Raw genomic sequence first — 24,185 nt, forward strand, 5'->3', positions numbered from 1 at the left:
GCCTGACCAGGGATTGAACTTGCAGCCTTTTTGGTGTAAGGGGCAACGCTGCCACCTACCTAGTACCCGGCCAGGGCTGAGGACTGATTTGTCAGCCCTAAACTCACCCGCCTGTGGCACAGAGTCTGCCAGGAGACAAGCTTCCCTGGGTCTCCTGCACTTCCTGGGGCAGGCCCCTCGACTGCCTTCGGCTGGACCGTCTTTCCGAGGTGGGGAAAACAGAAAAGGTGCCCCACCACACAGCAGAGGGCTTCCTGCCTGCAGCCTTGGCACTCAGAGAGGCTGTCCTCCTCTGGGGTGAAGCGCAGGCCTGCCTCCTGCCGCTGCACAGGAGCAGCCTCTGCAGGCCCCTGGGGCCCCGCTGTCACCTGCTCTGGACGGTGGTGCTGTGTGGGGCTCGGGCAGCGGGTGCCAGAGTGCTGATGCCACCCTGTGCTGCCACCGTGGTGTGAGTCACCAGGTCCCCGTCGCCAGCCCCGGGGTTGCGTGCTGGCTGCCACGCAGTCCCGGAGACCCCAGCCCCTGTGCGCTTGCCCCAAGGGGCGGGGCCTGGCCCTGGCCCTGGCAACACCAGTCAGCAGCGTATTGCATCAATGTGGAGTCTTGCTGTCCCCACCGTGGTCAGCTTGTGGAGTGGTTCTGTCACCCCCTGCCCCCCCCCCCCCCCGAGTCCCTTGGTGCCCAGGACTCGGCCCCTCCCAGCTGCACTGGCCCACTTGGGCGCTGTGTCCCCATGCCGAGGCCACCTGTTGTCTTTCCCAGGAGTGGAGTCACACGTGACTCTGTGAGTCCTCCTCCTGCTGCGCCCGTCACGAGCTCGCCCCTGTGTCTGTGTCCCGAAGAGGCGCCCCGCGGTCGGAACAGCTGTTTGCTCCCTCGCCGGCGGGCGGCGGGCGTCTGGGTCCTTGCCAGGTGGGGCCGGAGAGCAGTGGAGGGCGCGTCCCCGGGAGGCCTGGCGGGGGTGCCCCCTTCCCTCGGGCAGGTGCTCGGGAGTGGGGGTGCCGGGTCGTCAGGGGCGCTCACAGGCCCACAGCCGGGCAAGGAGCTGCCACGCTCCTTCCCAGCGCGTCCCTGTCACCTGGTGTCGCCTCGTGCCGCCGCACACCCATTCCATTTGCATCTTTCGTTGTGAGTGAAGTCGAAAGTACCGCTTCAGGTGCTCGAGTCACTTGTGTTTCCTTTTCTACGAATCGCCTGTTCACCTCTCTTTCCTGTTTTTCTACTCGGTGTTGGAATCTTTTACTGCTCTGTGGGCTGGCTCCTGCGCGTACCAGGGGTGTTTTCGGTCGTGCTCTGAGTGGCAGGTGTTTCCTCTCCACGCTCTCGGGTCACCGTGGAGGCTGCGTGCGTGGGTCTGCAGTGCCGAACCCGGTCTCCCTGAAGCGCTCCGTCTCGGGGTGTTCGATGACAGAGGGCGGGGTGTTCTGGTCATCCACCCCGAAGTGTGAAACAGGCTTTCCGCCCACGGTTCCCGTGGCCGTGACTTTAGCGGGAGTAAACAGAAGTATTCGGAAGACTCACAGTTTTCTGGGTTCTCATGAGAACGCACCCCCGTTTAGAAAACAGCCGTGCACTGGAAACAGAGGAGCTGTCAGAGTTGTCCTGCCTCCGGTGCAGTAAGAGACGAAATGTTAAATCATGTTACGTGTGTCTTCACAGAAACACCCACGCAAGATGCCGGCACGTTGGACCTGGACGGGGCGAGTCCTGTTCCTCCTCCTGGCCGTCGAGTCTCTAGTAGGTAAGGCTCGGGGGGGACCCCGCCTCCCGCCCCTCTCTCCGGTTCTGATGGCCGTACAACTCTGCCTGCTACGTGCTCTTTCTGGGACCACTGTTAAGAGACTAACGCCGTGTTAAAACGATTCGAAGGAGTGCAGTGCTCTCAATAAATCATGCTACTTTGTACGGTTGGAGTCGAGACAGTAATTCTGAACGCCGTGTAGCTGTAGTAACGGTAACTGTGAGGCAGGGGAAGGGGAGGTCGTTGTTTTTAAAAATAAAGAAATGGGAGAAAATCTGCCCATCGCCCTCCTGGTACTTGGCCGCCATAGGTCACACGCGGTGCACAGCCCTGCCCCTCCCCGCCGCCAGCTCATCCCCATGTGTGGCCAGAAGCTGGGGACGCCGTGGTCCCCGCCGCCTCAGGCCGCTGGGGAAGTCCAGCACACTGGTGCACCAGGGTGTCTGGACAGCAGCCCCCCCGGGGGCTTGATGACAAGGGTGGAGGTGAGATGCTTGTTGTTAGGGTGCAAGTGCAGCGCGCTTGGGGGAGCGCCCGCACCAGACACGGTCCGAGGGCGGTGGTTCTGTTGCTCGGGTCGGAACGTCGCTTTCCTGCAGCTGCACGGCGGGCTGCCGGCTGAGGGGCCACGTGGCTCCCGGTTGGGCTGCCGGCCAGGGAGGAGTCTGACCGGTGTGTTCGCACGGAGTGCCCCCGTCACCCCGTGAGGAGGGGACGCTGTCCTCTGTTGCCGCCGAGTCTGCGGTACCTGCCCCCCCCCCAATCGGCATGCTCCCCCAGCAGCACACACCGTCTTCAGCCCCGATGCCGGCGTCTGGCATGCGGGCGGCCCTCCCCGGTCCTGTCCTCGGCCAGTGTGGTGAGTGTGCGTGTCCCCTCCTCCTCTTCCCTCCCACGGTGCCGGTCTGTCCGCCGCTGCCTCACCGGTCACCCCGACGCACCATGGCCTCCGGCGACAGCAGTCATGGCATCTCGTGGCCTCCGAGGGTGGCGGTGCAGACCGGCCCACCACCGCGGTGCGCCTGGAGCCTGCGCCCGGAGCTGCGGAGGCAGAGGCTGGCGTCATTGGAGGGCACGCGCTCGCCTGGGCGGCGCTGCTGCCGGCCGCGGGCCGAGGGCGGCACTGCAGCTCTTGGCCAGAGCGTACCACGCGTGGCCTCGTTCCGCATGGCCTCCCTCCACGTGGCCTCGGCTGGGCTCCGAGGGCAGGTGTCCCCAGAGCACGAGGGAGCTGGCCAGCAGTGGCATGTCTCCAATAGCCCGGCCGTGGAGGTCAGCCCGCCCACTGCCGGGGCAGAAAGGGGCAGGTCGGAGAGCGGGGGGGCTGAGGGCCCCACGGCTTGCGGAAGGGGTGCCAGTCGCACTGTGAGGGGAGCGGGGGGCCTCGCCCGAGCAGCTCAGCTGGCGGGAGCGTCGTCCCTCGAGCTGAAGGCTGCGGGTCCGGTCCCCGGCTGGGGTGCACGCGTGAGGTAGCCGGTGCGTGTCTCTCACGTGGGCGTCCCCCTCCCGCCCTCACCCCCGCCCTCCCCACGCCGTAAAACCGGCGAGCATGCCCTTGGGTGGGGAGGAGACGACGAGGAAGAGAGAAGCGTGTGGGGCAGGATGGAGGCACAGCCGTGTCCAGGGGCGCAGGGCCGCTCGCCTGGGCACCTGGCTCTCTCAGTCGGTGCTCTTCACACGTGAGGTCAGGGTTGGCGTGACGAGAACGGTCTGAGCAACGTGGATGTGACCCGGCAGACCGGGAGAGTGCACGGGAACGGCACGTGTGAGCTGTGACGCCCTCACTGTGCCAGTCGGTGGGGCGGTGGACACTGTTCCGTGAGCGTGCCTGCACTGTGCGGCCGTCGCAGTCGGAGTGACCGAGCGAGTGGAGTGACGTGTCTGCGTCGGGTTCCGTGCTGAGCCTGAACTTCCGTCCATGGAGACTGGTCGGGTGAGTTGGAAGACCGCAGCGGCTCCGGGCAGCGGGCGATCGGCAGCCTCGTCCCGACAGACGCTGCGCCTGCTCGTGCGTCACGTCTCACGAGGAGCTTTCCGATGCAGCACCGAGTCACCCGGTGACTCGGCTCCCTGCCAGCCCAGAGCTGGCGCCCTGCGACCTCTGGCTTCTCCCAGAAGCACCTTTGAAGGGGAGGAGGTTTCAGACCATCGATGAGACTCAGGAAACTGTGACGGGGCAGCTGATGGCAACTGGGGGAGACCGGCGTGAGGTCCCAGGTGCCCACTCTGAAGGGGACTGAGGCGTCACTGTCCTGTGCACAGTGTTTCTTGTGTCCTGTGTCTCCCTCACTCACTGTCTCCGTTTCTCACGTCACGTGGCTGGACACCTCCTGGACAGACCTCGACTACGAGTCATCGGCCAGTCAAACGCAGGTTTGAACCCGAGGACGAGACCCTGGTTTTGTGGGGAAACGGCAGCCAGGCGTCCGTGGTGCCACGGTGCACGCGCTGGCATTTGCCGTGGTGAACTCCGTCCGCAGCTCCAGCGCATCTGCCCGAAGACTCCAGCCGGTTTTGTTGTGGAAAATCCACCCACACGCGGGGAGATAACGAAGCACAAACTTTATTCCCCGGGGGCCCAGAGGGGGTGGTTAACATCCAAATCCTCTGCTCACCGATCCTCACTCTCCCGGGGTTTAAATAGTCCCGGGCTCCCTACCTACGTGGCGGAGCGAGGTTACAGAAGCTGAATGCGGAAGTTAGGTCCAGCTACCTTATATGGGAGACGAAGGGAAAACGCAGGAGGAATTTGCAGAAGCTACAGAGCACAGGAGCTTATCACGGGAGTCAGTGTACGACCTTGAGTAACTGGCCGTTGCCTTGGTGACGACTGGTCAGCTTCTACAGTCCTGTGTGAAATTTTGCAAGTGTCACAGTTACAGAGCACAAGAAACTTTTGGAGTTTTCTTTTCCTGCCACAGTTTTACTGAATACCTCTTTGGATTTAAAAAAACCTTCCCGGGATCTAACCTCAGAGAGCCTGGCAGCTCTGTGGGACGGGGCTGATCTGGAACGGTTTCAGTGAGCCTGCCTTTCCCTCCGGCCGTGGGGACGTTTCTCACCCCCGGTCACACACGGAGCAGTGCCAGCGTATCTCCCCCACCGGGTCTCCCCCGCCGGGGGGTCGGGACGCCTGTCGTCGGTCCAGTCGCGTCTCACGTGTCCACGGGCGGGTCCTCTACTCTCAACACCCGCCCTGTCCCACCCACGGACGCTTAAAACCAGTGCGTCTGGGCCCCTCGTTCCACTTCTGTCTTTCGCTGCCCCTGCTGTTTCCTCGGCTGAACGGGGGCGCGTGACCGGTGCGGACCACCCACCCCCCAGTGCCCTCGAACCCCAGCAGCTCACGGGCCGGGGGTTCCGGCTGGCCCCGGGCTGTGAGGGGACGGACAGCCCGTGTGTCCGGAAGCCGAGGTGGCACAGCACAGGATGGGCTGCAGCCGCCTGGGTTTCGCTCTGTTGTCCTCCTCCTCCCGCGTGGTCCCTGGGGTCCGTTTACTGGTTTGCGGACGGTGGCACTGAATTCCGGCCGTGCCGCCTCTCGCCGCGTGTCTCTTCTCTCCGTGTCTTCAGAGGCGTCCGTGGCGGTGGGGGTCTGCACGCGCGCCGGGCGCCCGGCCCGCCCTCACGTGGCCCGCTGTCGCCCCCGCAGGCGAGCTGCTGGACCCCTGCGGCTCCATCGTCCCCGAGGCCCCGGTGGTGCCGCTGGGCGCCAACCTCACGGCCGTGTGCGTGCTGAAGGAGCAGTGCATGCGGGACCTCCACGTCCGCGCCGAGGACATCTTCTGGAGGACGAACCACGTCGCCGTGCCCCGCCGGCAGTACGCCGTCCTGAACAGCACCGCGGCCAGCGTCACCCTCGCCGGCCTGTCGCTGCTGAGCGTGCAGCTCACCTGCAACGTCCGCACGTTCGGGCAGCTCGACCAGAACGTGTACGGCGTCCACGTGACGGCCGGCCGTGAGTGCGGGGCGGGGCGGGGCGGGCACTGCGGGGGCGGGGCGGGGGGCCCCCCTGGCACTCCCGTCCGCGGGGAGGGAGCCGAGGGGTGGGGTCTCACCGCCCGTGGCCAGAGAAACCCGGAAAGCAGGGCGAGTTTCACGCCGCCGTCCTCCCGGCCGGCCGTGCGTCCGGCGGGCCTCCAGAAGGGCCTGTGACCCCGCGGCCCCCCGCGGCCGCCAGGGCAGAGCTGACCTTGCCCGGAGCAACCTCCAGCGCCCCCTTGTGGCGGGGGAGACGCCCGCCGAGCAGCCACCTGGAGAAGGTGCTCCTCCCCCAGAGTGAGCCGACTCAGGGGGCCCCCGAGGGGCTCGCCGGGTCCCCGAGTCACCCAGAGCTCGAGTGCTGTGCCATCTGCTTCCCTTCCAGCAGGGTCCGGGGGGGCAGTTGGAAGGGAAACAGAAAGAATCATTTTCGCTTCTGTCTGCTGGCCTCTTGCTAATGTGCACGTGTGGCCACTTTCTAAAATGCACTTACTGGGGCCCTGGCTGGTGTGGCTCAGTGGATTGAGCGCGGGCTGCGAACCAAAGTGTCCCAGGTTCGACTCCCAGTCAGGGCACATGCCTGGGTTGCAGGCCACGGCCCCCAGCAACGGCACATGGATGTTTCTCTCTCTCTCTATCTCCCTCCCTTCCCTCTCTAAAAAAATAAATCTTTAAAAAAGTAAAATAAAATAAAACGCACTTACTGGGGAAATCAGCGGGTACTGTTATTTAGATACTTACGTAGAAAGTTACTTTGAGACACACTAGTTAACGGCGGTTACGATAGGAAGTGTATGTCACCGTCTCGAAAGAAGTTCTTCGAGGTTCAGTAGAGACCAGTGTTCTAGACGGCAGTCTCGGCGAGCCCTCACTCTGCCTGAGCCTTTTGTTTTCTACTTCGGTTGTCAGTTTCTTGGGTTAAACACACGCAGTGCCTGTTATTCGGGGATAAAAAGCCTTTTGAAAGCTGCAATTTTTTTCCCTCCAGTGCCTCCAGAGAAACCCGAGAACCTGAGCTGCATCGTGCCTGAAGGGAAGAGGATGACCTGCCAGTGGGACGCCGGCAGGGAGACGCACCTGGAGACGAACTTCACCTTGAAGTCGGAATGGCAAGTCCCACTCGGTCGCTGCGTGCATGCGCGCAGTCAGGCACTGGTGCTGGAATTCCCGCTTGGGTGACTGGTGCACGACGTGCAAACTCTTACACACTTCTTCTCACGTTGTTCGTGAGCACGGCCGGCGGCAGGGGGAGAGTGGCGTGGGCCCCCGCGTGCCCGCCGTCCGGCTCAGGAGTGGGCAGCTCGGGGCCCGTGTCCTGTGGGCCCCGCCCCGGACTGTCTGAGGGGAGACCCCAGACCTCCTGCTGTCCCGTCAGTGAGGCCGGAGCACAGGCTCCGAAAGGCAAGGCCCCTGGAAAAATAGCCGAACTCCACGGCTGCACCCAAACATGCCTGAGAACCCCTTAGCCCCGCCCTCAGGCTTCCGGGCAGGGTTCCATCCCCCCAGGTGTCTCGTAGGTACACAGATGCCCCCCCCCCCCCGCTCCGATCGAGGTGGGAACAGCCTGTGTGCGCTGTGGGCCGGCACTTCTCGTCCCTCTCGGCTGCGGCCCCCGCCGCCCTGTTCCCCACGGCCCCCGCCGCCCTGTTCCCCGCGGCCCCCTCGCTAAAGTGGCGGCTTTGCACCGTTCCGCATCCCTGACCCTTCACTTCCCGGAAGTCGCTGCTGGGTCTAGATGCTGGATCAAATGCAGCTTCGATTTTCCTCCCCGAAAATTCTCAGTGGGGGTGATGTGCGCTTCGGGCAGGGACCCCCGCCTGACGGCTGACTGGTCCCGCTCCCCGGCCCTGAGACCCGTCGAGCAGCGGTCTCCGGCGGCGGCGGCTTGACCCCCGCGCACCGGGAAGCTGCCCGCTGGTTCCCGTCAGACACAGAAGTGGGGGGGGGTCTCACACGCGCCCACCGCCGGGGCCCCACAGTCACACCGACGCGGCAGCGTTTCGCTCTGTCGCGTGCGTGCTCACGCTCCCTCCTCTCCCCCCGTCGGCCCGCGGTCCCCCCTCGCACACCCCTCGCACAGTGAGCTGCCGGCAGTCTGCCCCACCCCAGACTCCTCCGCACACGCACCGTTCGTCAGAGGTCCGTAACTGTTCCGTTTTTGGTCAAGTGTGCGTCTCAGCGGGACTGTTTTTCTTCCCCTGAGGATACAGTTCAATTACAGGCTTAAAGACACCTGAAATAGCTGTGTTATACCACCAGCTCAACGCGAGAGTTCATGGGCTTCATTTTCCTTTATTTAAAAAAAACTTTTGGTTGATTTTAGAGAGAGAGAAACATGGATTTGTTCCACCTATCTCTGCATTCATTGGTTGATTCTTCTAAGTGCCCCGACCGGGGATCGAACCCACGACTCCGGCACATCCAGGCGACACTGTAAACAGCTGAGCGGCCCGGCCAGGGCCCGGGGATTCTCACCCCCTGCTCTCCTGTCTCCTCCGAGCTCCCTGTGCTGGGGAAGGCCACCGCCGGTGCGGCGAGGACTCTGTTTCAGAGAAGGGAGGGCCGGCACGGAGACCCCAGGCGCGGCTGAGGTCCGGAGGAGAGGCGGGGGGGCAGAGCCGGCGCTTTACGTGCAGCGTTCCCGAGCAAAGATGAGAAAACGGTTGTGTGTCAGGCGTAGATCAGACTCGGTTTTAAAGAAAAGCAGGTTCGTGTTTAAGAAATGCTCTTGGCGACCAGTTTATCTCACTCTCACTGGGACCAGCTTGCGTGCTCCGAGGTGCAGGGACCCGGGTCTCGCCAGACCCAGAGTATTTCGAGCAGCCTCTCTCACGCTGTCCTTGCAGACACGGCTGTAACTGCTGGTTCTCCCCCGTCTGCGTCCAGGGCGACGGAGAGGTTCGCCGACTGCAGGGCAAGGCGCGAGGCGCCCACCTCCTGCACCGTCGACTACTCGCCCGTGTACTTCGTGAACCTGGAGGTCTGGGTGGAGGCGGAGAACGCCCTGGGGAGGGCCGTGTCGGCGCACCTCAACTTCGACCCTGTGGATAAAGGTGGGCGTGCCCCCGGATCTCGGGGTTCCTGGACACGTACGGGGGTTATAAAGTAGCTGTCAGCTTTCAACGAGCGTAGGAACGAGCATTTTTTTTATTCGGGACTTTTACAAGTTCGTTTCACCAACGGCGTTGAAAATAATCCGGATAAAGAGAGACACCCGTAGCCCGCTGACCATGCTCACGGCTGTTTTCACGTTGAGTGTTACGTCCTGGTGTTTGTCCGGTTGCCGAGCATGTCATAGGGTCATAACCATAGTGGACACGTTCCATTTGCATTTCCTTCTTGCCACTTTGTGCTACGAGTACTTGTTTTGTGATGCCTGAGCTGAAAAGGTGAGCAGGGGTGCTAAGCGGAGAGGGAGGGCCCCAGTTCAGGCACTCCTTCCCACACCGGTGGGCGGGCCCCGTGGGCGGGGGCGGGCCCAGTGGGCGGGGCGAGCGGAGGCTGTGCAGTGAGGAAGTGTAGAGCGGGCGGGGGGGGGGGGGGGGGGGCATGGGTGTGTGCAGGACCTCGATGACCTCGGGCATGTTCTGTCCTGCAGTGAGGCCCAACCCGCCGCACAACCTGTCGGTCAGCAGCTCGGAGGAGCTGTCCAGCATCCTGAAGCTGACCTGGGTCAACCCGAGCATCACGAGCTTCATGCGGCTGAAGTACGACATCCAGTACCGGACCCGAGGCGCCTCGGCCTGGACCCAGGTTCGCGGGGCGTTCCTCGCCGCCCTCGGCCGGGAAGGGTCCGTCCCCTTCCCACCGTCTCCCCCGAAGGGGTTTGCGTCGCCTCCTGTAGATCTGCGTTTCCAGGTGGGGCAAACGGGAGGGCGTCCGACAGAAAGTGCAGCTCTGCCGAGCTGCAGTGGCTTTTAGGTGACGGGAGGGAGCCATGCGGGGCGACAGCAGACGGCATTTGGGTGGGAGGCGAAGGGAGCCCAAGGCCTATGCCGGTGAAGGGGAGGAGTGGGCATGAGAGAGTGTGCGGCTGAGGGCGAGCAGGGGCTGGCGGGCCCCGCCCGTGGGTCACAGCTGCGAGCCCTGGCGTGCGGACCGCACCCCCTCCTGTCCAAGTTCCCTGAGTTAAATCGAGGTTGGAACTCCCAGTGTCTTCCCGCTGAGACTCGTCCTGCTGTAGGCCCCCTGGAAGGAAGGAAGGAAGGAAGCTGAAGGGAAGGAAGGAGGGAAGGAAGGAAGGAAAGAGGGAAGGAAGGAAGGAGGGAGAGAAGGAAAGAAGGAAGGAAACTGAAGGGAGGAAACTGAAGCAAAGGAAGGAGGGAGGGAAGGAAGGAAGGAGAGAGGGAGGAAGGAGGGAGGGAAGGAAGCTGAAGGGAAGGAGAGAGGGAGGAAGGAGGGAGGGAAGGAAACTGAAGGGAAGGAGGGAGGGAAGGAAACCGAAGGGAAGGAAGGAGGGAGGGAGGAAGGAGGGTCCACACAGTAGATGTTTGCACGCTCCCCGAATCTGCCGCCGTGGCCGAGTCTGGCCGCTCCTGACCCGCGTTGGCCCCTCTCCTGCACTTGAGCTCCTCGGTCGCGTCCGCTGGGTTGGCCCCTAACGTCCGCTGGCTCTGGGATTAACCCCGTAACTAACCCCATGGCGTTTGCCGCTCCGCTCTGCCTGCAGATCCCCCCCGAGGACACGGCGTCCACCCGGTCCTCCTTCACGGTGCAGGACCTGCGGCCGTTCACGGAGCACGTGTTCAGGGTCCGCTGCATGAAGGACGACGGCAGGGGCTACTGGAGCGCCTGGAGCGAGGAGGCCAGCGGGACCACCTGCGAGGACCGTGAGTGCGCACGGGGGTGGGGGGGCCGGCCGCGGGCCCGCTCTGTGGCCGCGGCGGTCAGACCGGCCTTCCGGGCTCTCGTGTGCGCTGCTGGCAGTGCACACGCGTGTGGTTCCCGGGGGGGGCAAGCGAGCGGGGGCGGGTGTCTCAGGCGCCTGCGGGGGCGGGCCTCGTGACTGAGGAGCAGGGTCCAGAGGCCCCTGCCCAGACCGTCACCCCTGGAACCGTTACAGCCTCACCGTCCAGCGGAACACCCCCAGGTCCTCGCTCCGCAGAAGCCTTTGTACATTGTTGTTGTCGTTGTTGTTGTTGTGGGTCCGTGCTCTCCTCCCAGCCCCTGACGAGCCCCGGGAAGAGAGTCCTGCCGTTCCCTCGGTCGCTTGGCTTTCTCCTTCCCGCGTGAGGACGCTGCGCGGAGACTCTGTAGGAAAAGGGTGTGGGGTTCCCGGTTAGAGTCCCTCACCACCGCCACCGCCGCGGCGGGTGCTGCTGACTCCCTGTGGCCACTGTGAAGTGGGCCCTCGGCGGGCGGCTTCCCCGTTGAACCGTTCCCCTTGCAGCCTCCTCTCGAGGTGTCCCGAGCCACCGAGCCCCTCCCGCCCCACCCCTCACCCCCGGCTCGGCCGGAGGCTCACAGGGGCGGTGCTTGCACAGCCTGCCCTGCCCCCGCTCCACACCCTCCCCCTCCCCCCCCACGAGCTAGTCAGTCTGGGGGAGTCCGGACCTCCCGTTAGCGCCGGTGTGCGTTTTCTGGGGAGGGGGGACATAGCCCTTGTGGAATCGGGGAGCGCTCTTGAACCCGACGGGAGCCGTCGACTTAGTGACCGACACCTCGGGGTTCACTTTCCGTGAGGACATGTGTCTGGCCCACACCCTTTTCTCCGTAATTTCACGTTCTTTACTTGTGTATTTCTTTTTTAATATTTTTTATTGATTATGCTATTACAGTTGCTCCATTACCCCCCTGTTCACTCCCCTCCACCCTGCACACCCCCTCCCACCCACATTCCCCCTTCAGTTCATGACCATGTGTCATAAGTTATTTAGCTTCTCCATTTCCCACACTATTCTTGGCCCCCCCCCCCCGTCTATTTTCTACCTACCATCTATGCTACTTATTCTCTGTACCTTTTCCCCCCTCTCGTCCTCCCACTCCCTGCTGCTAACCCTCCATGTGATCTCCATTTCTGTGTTTCTGTTCCTGTTCTAGTTGTTTGCTTAGTTTTTGTTTTTTAGGTGTGGTTGTTAATAACTGTGAGTTTGCTGTCTTTTTGCTATTCATGTTCTTTATCTTCTTTTCCTTAGATAAGTCCCTTTAACATTTCATATAATAAGGGCTTGGTGATGATGAACTCTTTAACTTGACCTTATCTGAGAAACACTTTATCTGCCCTTCCATTCTAAATGACAGCTTTGCTGGATGGAGCAGTCTTAGACATAGGTCCTTGTCTTTCATGACTTGGAATACTTCTTTCCAGCCCCTTCTTGCCTGCAAGGTCTCTTTTGAGAAATCAGCCGACAGTCTGATGGGAACTCCTTTGTAGGTAACTGTCCCCTTATCTCTTGCTGCTTCTAGGAGTCTCTCCTTCATTTTTACCTTGGGTAATGTAATTATGATGTGCCTTGGTGTGTTCCTCCTTGGGTCCAACTTCTTTGGGGCTCTCTGAGCTTCCTGGATTTCCTGGAACTTCATTTCCTTTGCCAGATTGGGGAAGTTCTCCTTTATTGTTTGTTCAAATAACTTTTCCACTTGTTGCTCTTCCTTTTCTTGTTCTGGTTCCCCTATAATTCAGATGATGGAACATTTAAAGATTTCCTGGAGGTTCCTCAGCCTCTCCTCATTTTTTTGAGTTCTTATTTTTTCATTCTTTTCTAGTTGTATGTTTTTTTCTTCCTTCTGGTCCACTCCATTGATGTGAGACCCAGCTTTCATTCCGTCACTGATGGTTCCCTGTGCATTTTTCTTTATTTCACTTATTGTAGCCTTCATTTTTTCATCTAATTTGCAACCAGAATCAACCAATCTGTGAGCATCCTGATCACCAGTGCTTTGAACTCTGCACCTGATAGGCTGGCTATCTTTCGGTCACTTAAAAGTATTGGGTCTGGAGCTTTCATTTGTTCTTCCATTTGAGCCATCTTTTTTTTTTCCCTTTTGGTCTAGTCGCACCTGTTACGTATGAGGGGTGGAGCCTTAGGTGTTCACCAGGGCGGGGCACCCCAGTCGCTGGGTTGTGACGTTTTGTGGGGGCGGGGTCTGAGACGGAACAATGATGCTTGCTCTGCTCTCTCTCGGATTTCAGTCCCCTCTACTGCTCCCCACAGCAGACTGGGCCCTTCTGGTGCTGTCTCCCAGGCAGGTAGTGGGCTTGTGCACATTCTAGGACCCGTGGGTCTCTCCAACGACCTCTCTCGTGAGGCTGGGAGTCTCTCCCTGCGCCTCAGTCTCCACAAGTGTTTTCAATCAGTGCTTTTAGGCTTTGTTTCCCGGCACCGGAGCCCTGGGTTGTGAGGGCTGTCTCGCTGCCTGTTTTCACCTGGTTCATCTGCACGTGAACGTGTGACTGCGGACAGCCAGCTGCCTTGCACACCTCACTGGGTCTGCCCGCTGCCACCCCACGCTCGGGGTTGGCCAGCCACCACTTTTTCCTGCCGTGACCCCTCTCCGCCGGCCTCTGACTCCACCCCTCTTACCGGTCTGGATGAATGGTTGTCAGACTGCCTTACGGTTCAGTTTTCTTTGTTCTGGTTGTTTTTTTGTTTCTAAAAATTTTTGTTGTCCTTAATTTTGGTTGTGCGAGGAGGCCCAGTGTGTCCGACTACGCCTCCATCTTGGCCGGAAGGCTGCTTGTGTGTTTCTGTACTTACACACGCACCTGTCCGAACCCGCCGTGCAGGCAGCCCTGTCCCGGCCTCCTGGTCTGTCTGTCTGTCTGTCTTTTCTGAGCCCGTCGGCCGTAATTGCCTCTCGGGAGCCACACGCCTGCTGAGACCTCATTCTGGTCCTTCTTAAATCCTTTTGAACACCGTGTTTTGCAATTACATTCATAAAGAGTTTTTAAGACCAGGGAGTCCTGCAGTAATTTTTAACACCTAGTTGCTAGCGTTCGATACTTCGTCCTGCAAAGTGCTGTTCTCACGCGGGTGGTGATTGACCTTGTGACGTCGTCTGGGTCACGTCCTGGTACGCCGCACCGTCCTGCGGTCGGGCGGGCGCCTGTGCTGCCCTCACCCACCCACTCTCACGTGTTGGGTGTTCTCGCATTTACACGCGCAGGGGCCGCACGCCGGTGTTAAGCAGGAGTGTTCAGTTCCGTTTTCAGCATTACAGTAGGGATGCCTCTTTGGTCGCTGCTTGGGAGCACCTGCCGCTGCCCCGTGTAAGACCGTAAGAGGGTGTCGGTGTGACGTGCACCGTCGGGCTGGCCCCTGACGGGAGGCAGGCCCGGCACCACCTGCGGGGACGGGAACATGCACCTGTGAAGGGAGAGACTCCGGGCGGTTGGGCACGAGAGCAGCCCCCAGGACTTTGTTTCTCTGTCACGATAAGGACTGGTGAGAAGTGCGTGTCATTTCTTTAGGGCCATCCAAGGCGCCCAGTTTCTGGTACAAGACGGAGCAGCCCCTGGCCCACGGCTCCAGGTCCGTGCGCCTCCTGTGGAAGGTGAGAAACCCCTCTGGTCTCTGTCCTCTCCCGTCTCCTGTGCGAGCGAACACGCTGTACGTGGCAGCGTGAGTGGGGTCTTCCAGCTGAAGCTTCTACTCACCCCGATGGCAGCGGGGCACGCGGTAACGGGAGTGCAGCCACTCGAAGTTCCGTGTGCCCCACACGGACGGAGCCGGGCTCACGGACCGCAGGCAGTGCCGCGTGGGTGTGGCGGCCCACTCTGCGGACAGAGACCTGGTCCTCTGTTGCACGTGCCCGAGGGCCATGGAGCGACGGGCGGAGGTTAGGGCGGCCCCAGCATGTCTCGGTGCCGGGGAACGCAGAATCGCTGATCAGGCCCTGGGTATTCATGGGGGGGGGGTCCCACTAGACACGGGGGCGAGTGGAGCCCCGAGGCCCACACTGTCCCCGGGCGACGCTCCTTCCGCCCCCTCCCCTCCCCTCCGGCGCCCGCCCCGCTGCACCTGCGAGTCCAGGGTGGGGCGGCCAGCACCTTCCGGTGAGCGTGCGGCCCGGTGGCACTGTTCGTGAGCAAGGAGAAGATGAGCTTGCGTCCCGACGGATGGAGTACATTCTAACGTGAAGTGTTCCGCTACAGACGCTGCCTCCTTTCGAGGCCAACGGGAGAATCTTGGACTACGAGGTGACTCTCTGGAGAGGGAAGGCCGCCGTGCAGAACTACACGGTGAACGACACGAGGCTGACGCTGAACCTCACCGGCGACCGCTACCGAGCCACGCTGACCGCCAGGAACGGGGTGGGCCGGTCCGACGCGGCCACCCTCACCATCCCTGCCTGCGACTTCCAAGGTTTGTGCCTGGGGGGGCAGTGCCAGGCCCCGCCCACGCGGGCGAGGTCACGTGCCGTCCCCCGGTGTCCGCAGGGCGTGCGCGCCGTTGTCACGCGGCCCCGGCACCTTCCTGCCAGCGCCACAGTCGTGTGGGCAGCTTCTGACTGCGTGCCTGGCCAGTGTTGTGGATGTTGCTGTGAAGCGCTGGGGCCTCTGGCTCACCTGTATCGTGTGTCTGTGGCTTTCGAAGGGGAAAAGCTGTCACTCGCACCCACAGAACACCAGTGTTGGGAGGGCAAGCGCTCACGTCTCCAACACGTCGGCTGCACGTAAACTGTAGTGGGGGGCCCTGTCCGACGACTGGCCGTCACCATCGGACGCCGCTGGCAGGACAGGTCACGCAGTCGGGGAGACGAGTGTCGGGCCTCAGAGCAGCGTTTCCCGGGTCTCTCTGTCATCTGTCACACTGGTGCTCTCCTTGTTTCACAGCCACGCGCCCCGTGAGGGACCTGAAAGCCTTCCCCAAGGACGACATGCTGTGGGTGGAGTGGACGGCCCCCGGCCAGCCCGTCACCAGCTACATCCTGGAGTGGTGCGTGCTGTCGGACAGGGCGCCCTGCGTGCCCGACTGGCAGCAAGAAGCCGGCACCGTGCACTGCACCTTCCTGACAGGTGCGTCCCCGCGAGCGCGGTCGTCCCGGTGGCCGGGTAGACGTCTGACCGACCGGACGCCCTGCCCTCTCTGCACCGCGGGGTGTGTCTGCGGACAGCCAGGCAGTGCGGTCGCCTTCCTGGGCCTCCGTGTCGTTCGGGTCGTCAGACGAATAATGGCCCCAGAACTGCCCCGTGGGGGGCAGGCACGGGGACCTCACCTCTGCCGCTCGCTGGCCCTCTGCGCCTGGGGTAGCCTCTGACCCGGCAGCGAGCAAGGGCTCTGCCCCCTCCCCCAGCAGCCGGGTCGGGGGAGCAGAGCTGGGACTCAGGTTCCTCGAGCGTGTCCTCAAGCACACACGCGTGTGCAGGGCGGGAGGCGGCGGCACCGCAGAGCTCCTGCACGGGCCTCCCTGTGCCTTGAGGAGCGCCTTGTCGAGATGCGGGCGGGGCCCGCGTGGCCGCTGTGCACGTCTTCACACTCGGGGCTGGAGCCAGAGCGCCTCCTCCCCCAGAGCAGTGTCACTCGGGTCGGCCTGCACCCAGCGCACAAAGGCCGCGCTGCGCTAGCAGGTTAGAAGGGGGCGGGTTTAGGAGGAAGTTCGGGGCCGTGAAACTGGAACGTACAGTAACGGAACCGGGCACTTCTGTCCCAGGGAAAACGGCGCTGACCCTGCTTCTCTCCCCACAGGGACCCTGGAGGAGAGCAAGTGCTACCTGATCACCGTCACCCCCGTGTACGTGGACGGGCCGGGGCTCCCCCAGACCACGCAGGCGTACCTCAAGCAAGCCCGTGAGTCCAGGCCCGCTGGCCCCGGCGGGGGGCGGGGCGTTGCTCTGTGTCCACAGAGACCTGGGGTCCCTTGGAACTCGGGCCGCATCCCATTGTTTCAGATAAAAACTCTGTGACCAGTTTTACTGACCTCTGATGACTTCCTGTCAGCGAATCTCCTCTGTTCTGTTCCAGCACCTTCCAAAGGGCCCACCGTCCGGACGAAAAAAGTGGGGAAGAACGAAGCCGTCTTGGAGTGGGACCGGCTGCCCGTGGACGTTCAGAACGGGTTCATCCGGAACTACACCATCTTCTACAAAACCAGCGCGGGCAACGAGACCGGTAATGACCTTCTACCAGATCGGTGTGGGGAGTGAGGCCGGTAACGACCTTCTACAGGACCGGTGTGGGGAGTGAGGCCGGTAACGACCTTCTACAGGACCGGTGTGGGGAGTGAGGCCGGTAACGACCTTCTACAGGACCGGTGTGGGGAGTGAGGCCGGTAACGACCTTCTACAGAACCGGTGTGGGGAGTGAGGTTGGTGATGCCGCTCTGTCAGCTGTTGAGAGTCGGGTTATTTTTTCTTCTAAAGGGTTTATTTATTCTGAGAGAGGGGGAAGGGAGGGAAAAAGAGAGAGAGTGAAACATCAGTGTGTGGTTGCCTCTCACATGCCCCCTACTGGCTACCTGGGCCGAAACCCAGGCACGTGCCCTGACTGGGAATCGAACCGGTGACCCTTGGGTTCGTAGGCCGGTGCAGAATCCACTGAGCCGCACCCGCTGGAACAGTTTTTTCTTAGGCTTTTGAATGCTAGTTTAGGGCTCTCCTCCTTACACTAGCTGTCTTAGCATGGCACATTGCCCTCAGAAAAGACACACCTGCAGATGCACCTTACGGTGGTTGTCACGGTTTTGTGTCGGTGACAAGACTCCCTTTCCGGCGAAGTGCGCTCCGACCGCTCTCTGACGGTCTGACGGTGTCGCGTGCGGGCAGAGGCGGCCGGGAAGCGCCAAGTGACGCGGGTGTGCTCTCTTCCAGCCGTGCACGTGGACCCCTCGCACACGGACTACACGCTGTCCTCGCTGACCAGCGACACGCTGTACATGGTGCGCATGGCGGCGTACACGGACGAGGGCGGCAAGGACGGGCCGGAGTTCACCTTCACCACGCCCAAGTTCGGTGAGCGGGCGCCAGTCTCCCGTCTCCCTGTAACACCTGTGCGCCGCGGTGTGGCGAGGGTGCTGCCTCCTCGGGCTCCCGGTCCCGGCGTGCGGGACGCCAGGACGTTGGCATTGTTCCCCGTCTCCTGGCTTCAGCCGTGTCTCTGCAGGAAGCGCTCCCCTCACCTCTGTCGTTCCGCTGAGTGACGGCTCCCGAGCGAGCTCGCCGGGCCCCAGTGAGCACACGGGGCGCGTGCGTCTGCCCCCCCCCACACCCCGCTCTGGTTCTTCCTGCCCCGCCCCGCCTGGCCCCTCTGTCGCTCACAGACACCTCTCAGGTGTCCCATCAGCGCACGCCTGCCTCAGCCTGCAGCCAGGGGTGCACGGCAGCCACATGGGGCTGGTGGGAGGGGCAGAGGTAGGGGACCGGCTGGACCACGCCCACGAGGGCCGGATGTCAGTCGGCAGGACACCTCAGCGTCAGAAGCCCCCCCCCCCCCCGGAGCGAGGGGTCCTGGCTCAGGGTTCCAGTGCCAGGAAGACAGGTCCCCACAACTTCTGAATGGGGATTCAGGCTGAGGAAGACAGAAGCTTCCAGAGCCCCAGGCAGTTCCTCTTGAAGGGCCCGCACGCAGATGCCCTCGGACTCATGGTCTCCGGGCTCTGGCCCTGGGGCAGCGGACTGAGGGGCACTGAAGGGCTCCAGGGACGTGCAGGGAGGGACTGAACTGCCCAGCCGCAGGGCGAGCGCTGGGGTGGGGGCAGCCTTCTCCCAGACGGCAGGGCTGGCCGAGGCCACCGTTCCTGTGACGGGCCCTCCCCCTGCAGAGCCACAGAGCTGGCAGGCAGGCGCCGTACCTGAGGCTCCACCAACCTGCTCACTGCCCGTCCCCCCCCGCCCCCCGCCCTGGTGAGCTCGCAGGCCCACCCAGGCTGTTTCCAGTGGCTTTTCCAGGGGAATGGCCTGTCTTAGCCCCCACTTCCCAAATGGGCAGCATCTGGCCTCAGTGAGCCTGTGACTCCCGCTGAGTGGCCCCGGCCCGGCACCAGCGGCAGCCGGTTCACAGCGGGGCCTCGCCTGGCCACCTCCGAGCCCCACACAGGCAGCAGCCGTCCGCAGATGGCCCTGTGGCTCGCCCTGTGTGACCCGGGACAGAGTACAAGGTGGCTGACCTTGGATGTGTGGACAGCAGTCACGGCTCTTACAACGGGAGGGTGACGTGGCCCACACGAAGGGTGCACCTCAGGTTCCCAGCTTGGGTGACAGGAGAGGCTGTGCTACTACCGGACCCCGCCGGACCCCTCCCGCACTAGGCCACGTTACCAAGCCTGGGAGACGCTGAGTTTCCACCCAGGACCTAGAAACCAGCCGCCACAATGGGGAGACAAAGACAGGGCCCACATGCAAGCGCGGATCCGAAGTCCAGAGCAACAGCTAAACGGAGCAGAGACCAGCGACCCCGTGGATGCAGACAGAGCGCAAACCGCTGGTTACACGGACGCTCGGTGAACTCGGACGTGGAAAGGAGCTCGGGAACCGCAGAGCAGGTCCAGCCAGAAAGGGAGGACCCACTGCCGAAGGGAGGAGCAACCCACAGCAGCAGCAGCAGGGGAGCACATCGGGCTGGGAGTCCTTCGGGACACGAAGGAGCAAGGAACGCCCAATCAGGACAGCGAGACAGAAAGTCACCCAAAACAGCGGGAGTGGAAGGAGTCTCTGGGACAACTTCCAACGTAGCAACATCGCGTCACGGGGGTGGCAGGAGGAGAGAGAGCAAGAAACTGGAGACCTGTTTGAAGAAATAATGATGGGAAACTTGCCTAACCTGGTGACGGAAGCAGACACACACGTCCAGGAGGCTCAGAGCCCCAGACGAGAGGAACCCAGAGAGACCCACACCAAGACACGTCGTAAGTAAAATGCAGAAGTTTTAAGATAGTATCTACAAACAGCAGGAGAAAAAGCAGTTACCTGCGGGGGAGTTCCCATCAGACTGTCAGCTGCTTTCTCAGCAGAAACTCTGCAGGCCAGAAGGGGCCGGAAGGCGCTGGAAGGAAGTATCCAAAGTCATGAACGACAAGGACCTACAGCCGAGATTGCTCCACCCAGCAAAGCTCTCATTTAGAATGGAAGGACAGATACAGTGCTTCCCAGACAAGGTCAAGCTAAAGGAGTTCCTCATCACCAAGCCATTGTTATGTGAAATGTTAAAGGGACTTATCTAAGAAAAAGAAGATCACAACCATGAACGATGCAATGGCAGCCAGTACACACCCACCAGCAGTCGAATGACAGAGAAGTAAACGCACGGGCAGAACGGAAACAGACGCTCAGGGGCCGAGACCGTCCCGGCAGTTGCCGGGGGCGGGGTGGGGAGCGGGGAGGAAACCACCTCTAGGTCGAAAAGGCTGTAGAAAGTTAGGGTGGGCCTTCCACCCTTCCCCGCAGCGCGGCCGTGTCCAGGATGCCGGGGGCTGCCCCCAGGCCGCCGCCCCGGCCCCGCCGTGAACTCCGGGGTCTCCCAGCAGCGCACACGGGAGCCCCGTCCGCGCTGTGGCCAAGAGAGGGTGAGGCAGCGCCGCGTCTGTGAGACCAGCGCGCCCTGCCTTACAGACACCGCGCGGCTACGGAGAGACCGCCGGCGGTCTCCGAGCCCTCGGTGAGGCGGTGCCGGGCCTCGTCTCCGGTCTGCGCCGCGCCGCCCGGGATCGTGGGCACAGCCCTCCCCCCTCACCCCCGCCTCTCCCCCCTCAGCCCAGGGCGAGATCGAGGCCATCGTGGTGCCCGTCTGCCTGGCCTTCCTGCTGGTGACGCTGCTGGGAGTCCTCTTCTGCTTCAACAAGCGGGACCTGTGAGTACCCCCCCACCCCGTGGGCAGCAGCCCCCACCCCCCACCCCGCCCCCGCCCCTGCGCCGTGGTCACTTCCGGGACCCGGTGTCATGCCCGATGGCCCCGCTCAGCGTGTTTCTGAGGTCCGTCCATGGCAGTGCAGACCCCTCACAGTCCACCTGTCCGCTCCTCTGTTGAGGGGTCCGGGGGGCAAGGGGGCTCCCTCGGGGGTCCGCAGGCGTGGCGCTGCTGCGAGCGTTTCCGTTCGGTTCAGCTTCCGGGCGGTTCCGCTCGGGGCTCGGTCGAGGTCTTTCTCAGAGGACGCCGACCACCGGCGTTAGTGGTGTCGGCAGTTCTCCGTGGCGGCTGGGAGTGGGAGCCGCGGGCACTGGCAACGGTGTTTCCTCCAAGGAGGTCCTTCGTGTGGGCCCTGGCTCGGGGTGTGGGCGGGCCCCGGCTCGGGGTGCGGGCGGCCTGGTGGGCGGGCTCCACAGACACCCCCTCCCCCCCCCCCCACAGGATCAAGAAGCACATCTGGCCGAACGTCCCCGACCCTTCGAAGAGCCACATTGCCCAGTGGTCCCCTCACACGCCGCCGAGGGTAAGAGGGGTATTTCAGACCGGGGCGTGGGGCGCAGGCACGTGGGGGGGCACTGGCAGAGTTTGGCCCGAGAGGCCCGGCCCGAATCGGAGAGCAGAAGCAAAACTGTGTGCAAGTGAGGACTTTCACCAAAGTTTAAAGCGGTCCCTGCACGTTCTGTGTCATCGTCAGTGGAGCGCACTCTGGCATTCGTGACGTCAGGGGTCGCTGTCCTGGCGTTACAGCTCGGGGACTTAAAGTCACCGGCGCTGCTCTGCGTGACCCGGTGTGACGGGCCCTCGGCCTCCCACACTGAGCGGGGCGGGGTGGCCAGACGCCGTCCATCCGGGGACTGCGCTCCGGCCTCTGACCCTCCCCAGGGGTGTGCTTCGCCTTTTAACTCGTGAATTTTGTACTAGCGGGTTGAAGTGTGGCGTCCCCATTTATAGTCAATGCAACTTGAGTCGCTTGGGTTTGGTCGTCATTAACGTTTTTCAGTTCTTCTATCCAGTTAAAAACCGTGGGCCCCCCAGTCTGGGCCTGAAATGCGAAGGGCTCTTTGCACACCTGCAGCCTCTCTCAGTGGGACCCTGGGGGCGCTGCCGGGGGCACTGCCTGTCTGCATGGGCGGGGGGACACAGAATGTGGCGGCACGGAGCGCGTGCTGGGAGCTGCAGGGTGAGGTGACCGTCTTCTCCCTGCCCCCCCCCCCCCCCCCCCAGCACAACTTCAGCTCCAAGGAGCAGATGTGCTCGGACAGCAGCGTCACCGACGTGAGCATCGTGGAGATCGAGGCCGGCGACCGGAAGCCGCTCCCGGAGGACCTCAAGTCCCTAGACCTGTTCCGCAAGGACAAGGCCAGCACCGAGGGCCACAGCAGCGGCATCGGCGGCTCCTCCTGCCTGTCCTCCTCCCGGCCCAGCATCTGCAGCAGCGAGGACAGCGAGTCGGCACGCAGCACGGCCAGCGCCGTGCAGTACTCCACCGTGGTGCACGGCGGCTACCGGCACCAGGCGCCCCCGGCCCAGGCCTTCTCCCGCTCTGAGTCCACGCAGCCGCTGCTCGACTCCGAGGAGCGGCCGGAGGAGCTGCCGCTGTCCGACGCGCTCGATGGGCTGCCGCCCGGACAGCCGCCCTTCCAGCAGAGCGGCGGCCCGCGGCTCTCGGGGTGCGGGCCAGGGTCCCCCGTCCGAGAGGAGGACTTCCTCCCGGACCCTGCCGCTCAGCCCCCCGCCTGCGGGCTGGGGAAAGCCTTCCCGGAGGCGCTGGCGGCGGGGGCTCTGGGCCCCGGCCTTGAGGGGCCCATCGGGGGACTGGAGGCGGTGGGGGTGGAGGCCGAGCTCGACGAGGGGCTGCCGAAGAGCTACTTGCCGCAGACGGTGAGGCGCGGCGGCTACATGCCCCAGTGAGAGCCGGGCCGCTGGGCCCCGGGCTGGGAGCTCGCGTCCGGGTCCCGGAGGCAGCGGTGGGCACGCACTGGCACGAGCCTTTGCCCCGGAGGACGGGGACGACGGCCTGGCCTCCCCACGCTGTCCCCTCCCGGAGCGCCGGACCCGGCGTCACACACTACAGAGACTGACCGCCCCGAGCGGCTTTAGGGGGCTGGGCCACGTCGGGGCGTCTGCACTGAGGAGGGGCAGGCCAGCCTCAGGACCCAAGAGGGCACTTCGCGTGGGGCCAGGGGCAGCTGCCTCGGCACTGAGCAGCGACGCACTCTGCACGGTGGCCGAGAGATGGCCAGCGACCGAGTGTCTTGGAGGGAGGAGGGGGAGGGCGAGAGCGGGCGGGCAGGGGTGGCCCACCTCAGCCGAGGACGATGGGGCTGCCGGCTCCCGGAGCACAAGGGGCCTGGCGTTCGACCTGGGCAGACCTCGATGTGAACTTCCTGGTAGGATATCATCAGTAACCTGAGTTTTCAAAAAGCCGCTTTCACCGTTAACAGCCTCTTTGAAGATGCCTCTCACAGCTCAGCAGCCTGCGCAGGAGGGAGCTGGGAGCACCTCCCGCAACCCGTTTGGAGCATTTAGGAGTCCCCGCCGATTATAAAGGCTTACGACGTTTTTCTGTGTAAACACTGTTGCCCCTTCCTGTTAAGGTTTCAGTTTGGTTGATGAAGCACTTTATACAATGTCGTCAACTTCAAATGTATCTCAACTTAATACACTTTGTTTTTATTTTTCAGTAGGCCAGGATTGAAATTCTCTTTGTTTCTAGTGGGTGTTCAGAGCACACTGAGAGGGCTGGGGGGGCCGAGCTCACCAAGACAGACCAGCCCCGCAATGCAGGTGCTGACCTTGGGTCCTGAACGTCAGGGTCACGACCTGAGGGGCTGAGGGGCTGAGGTGGGTGGATGTGAGGTAGGCGTGGGGGCCCAGGACGCCCTGCACCTGCCCCCGCCCCCACATCCTGCCCTGAGGGGTGGGGCGAGACGCCAGGCCTCGGTGGAAAAGACGTTCTGTTGTTCTGCCCTCTGGGTTGTGGGGCCAGGCGCCCTGGAACCAATCTGGGGGGTTCGGGAGGAGAAGAGGCCACGGAAGGCTGGTGCGCCGTCGCAGCCGACACAGAGCCCCGAGCGGCCCTCTCCCGGAGCTCTCCCTCCGGTGGGCTCAGCAAGGCAGGGCGGCTGCTCCCCTCTGACCACTGGGAGGGGACCGAGCGGCGGACCGGCCGTGGGCGAGGAGGCTGGGACACAGCAGGACCGGTTTGCCCTGTGAGCGAGCGGTCGTGTCCCCCCCCCCCCCCCAACCTGTGTCTGTCAGTCTCCGTTTCCCGGATAAGTGGTCTCCGTGTCGGAGTAAGTCTAGTGTGACCGTCCTCAGGACCAGCAGCGGCGCTGGGGGACAGAACATTCTGGTGGGAGCCTGCCGTGGAGGGGCAGTGGCGGAGCGTGGCCTCGGGCGGGGATGCGGGGGGGGGGGGGGGGGGGCGGTCACTGGAGCCCGGAGGCCACGGGCGCAGACTCCTCTGGGGAAGCGCATCCTGCAGACGGCAGCTGCGCGGCCCCGTGCGGAGTCCAGCGGGGAGTGGACGCCGGCGCCCCCGAGAGGGAGTAGACGGAAGTGCTGTGAGTGCCCGGTGACCTCGCCGTGGCGCGACCGGGTTTGGGGCGCACTGGCTGCGCTGGAGGCGGGCGGAGAGACAGCCCGGTCTGCGTGACCTTCAGTCCGCGCACAGGAAGCTG

General features: G+C 63.1%; 1 protein-coding gene across 1 annotated transcript in view; it reads left to right on the forward strand.

Annotated features, from left to right (window-relative positions):
* Window positions 1–22,658, forward strand: part of IL6ST (interleukin 6 signal transducer) — a 33,034-nt gene extending 10,376 nt beyond the window's left edge. Inside the window, exons 2-16 of the mRNA XM_036020152.1 lie at window positions 1,660–1,738; window positions 5,394–5,699; window positions 6,711–6,831; window positions 8,609–8,775; window positions 9,321–9,475; window positions 10,392–10,551; window positions 14,133–14,215; window positions 14,817–15,027; window positions 15,498–15,680; window positions 16,351–16,452; window positions 16,627–16,773; window positions 17,472–17,612; window positions 20,349–20,445; window positions 20,944–21,025; window positions 21,727–22,658. Of these exons, the coding sequence (XP_035876045.1) occupies window positions 1,675–1,738; window positions 5,394–5,699; window positions 6,711–6,831; window positions 8,609–8,775; window positions 9,321–9,475; window positions 10,392–10,551; window positions 14,133–14,215; window positions 14,817–15,027; window positions 15,498–15,680; window positions 16,351–16,452; window positions 16,627–16,773; window positions 17,472–17,612; window positions 20,349–20,445; window positions 20,944–21,025; window positions 21,727–22,413 (2,706 nt within the window). The 5' untranslated portion in view covers window positions 1,660–1,674 and the 3' untranslated portion in view covers window positions 22,414–22,658. The remainder of the gene's footprint in view (window positions 1–1,659; window positions 1,739–5,393; window positions 5,700–6,710; window positions 6,832–8,608; window positions 8,776–9,320; window positions 9,476–10,391; window positions 10,552–14,132; window positions 14,216–14,816; window positions 15,028–15,497; window positions 15,681–16,350; window positions 16,453–16,626; window positions 16,774–17,471; window positions 17,613–20,348; window positions 20,446–20,943; window positions 21,026–21,726) is intronic.
* The last annotated feature ends 1,527 nt before the right edge of the window (window positions 22,659–24,185 follow it).

This window comes from Phyllostomus discolor, chromosome 3 (assembly GCF_004126475.2).
Source record: "Phyllostomus discolor isolate MPI-MPIP mPhyDis1 chromosome 3, mPhyDis1.pri.v3, whole genome shotgun sequence".
Taxonomy (NCBI): domain Eukaryota; kingdom Metazoa; phylum Chordata; class Mammalia; order Chiroptera; family Phyllostomidae; genus Phyllostomus; species Phyllostomus discolor.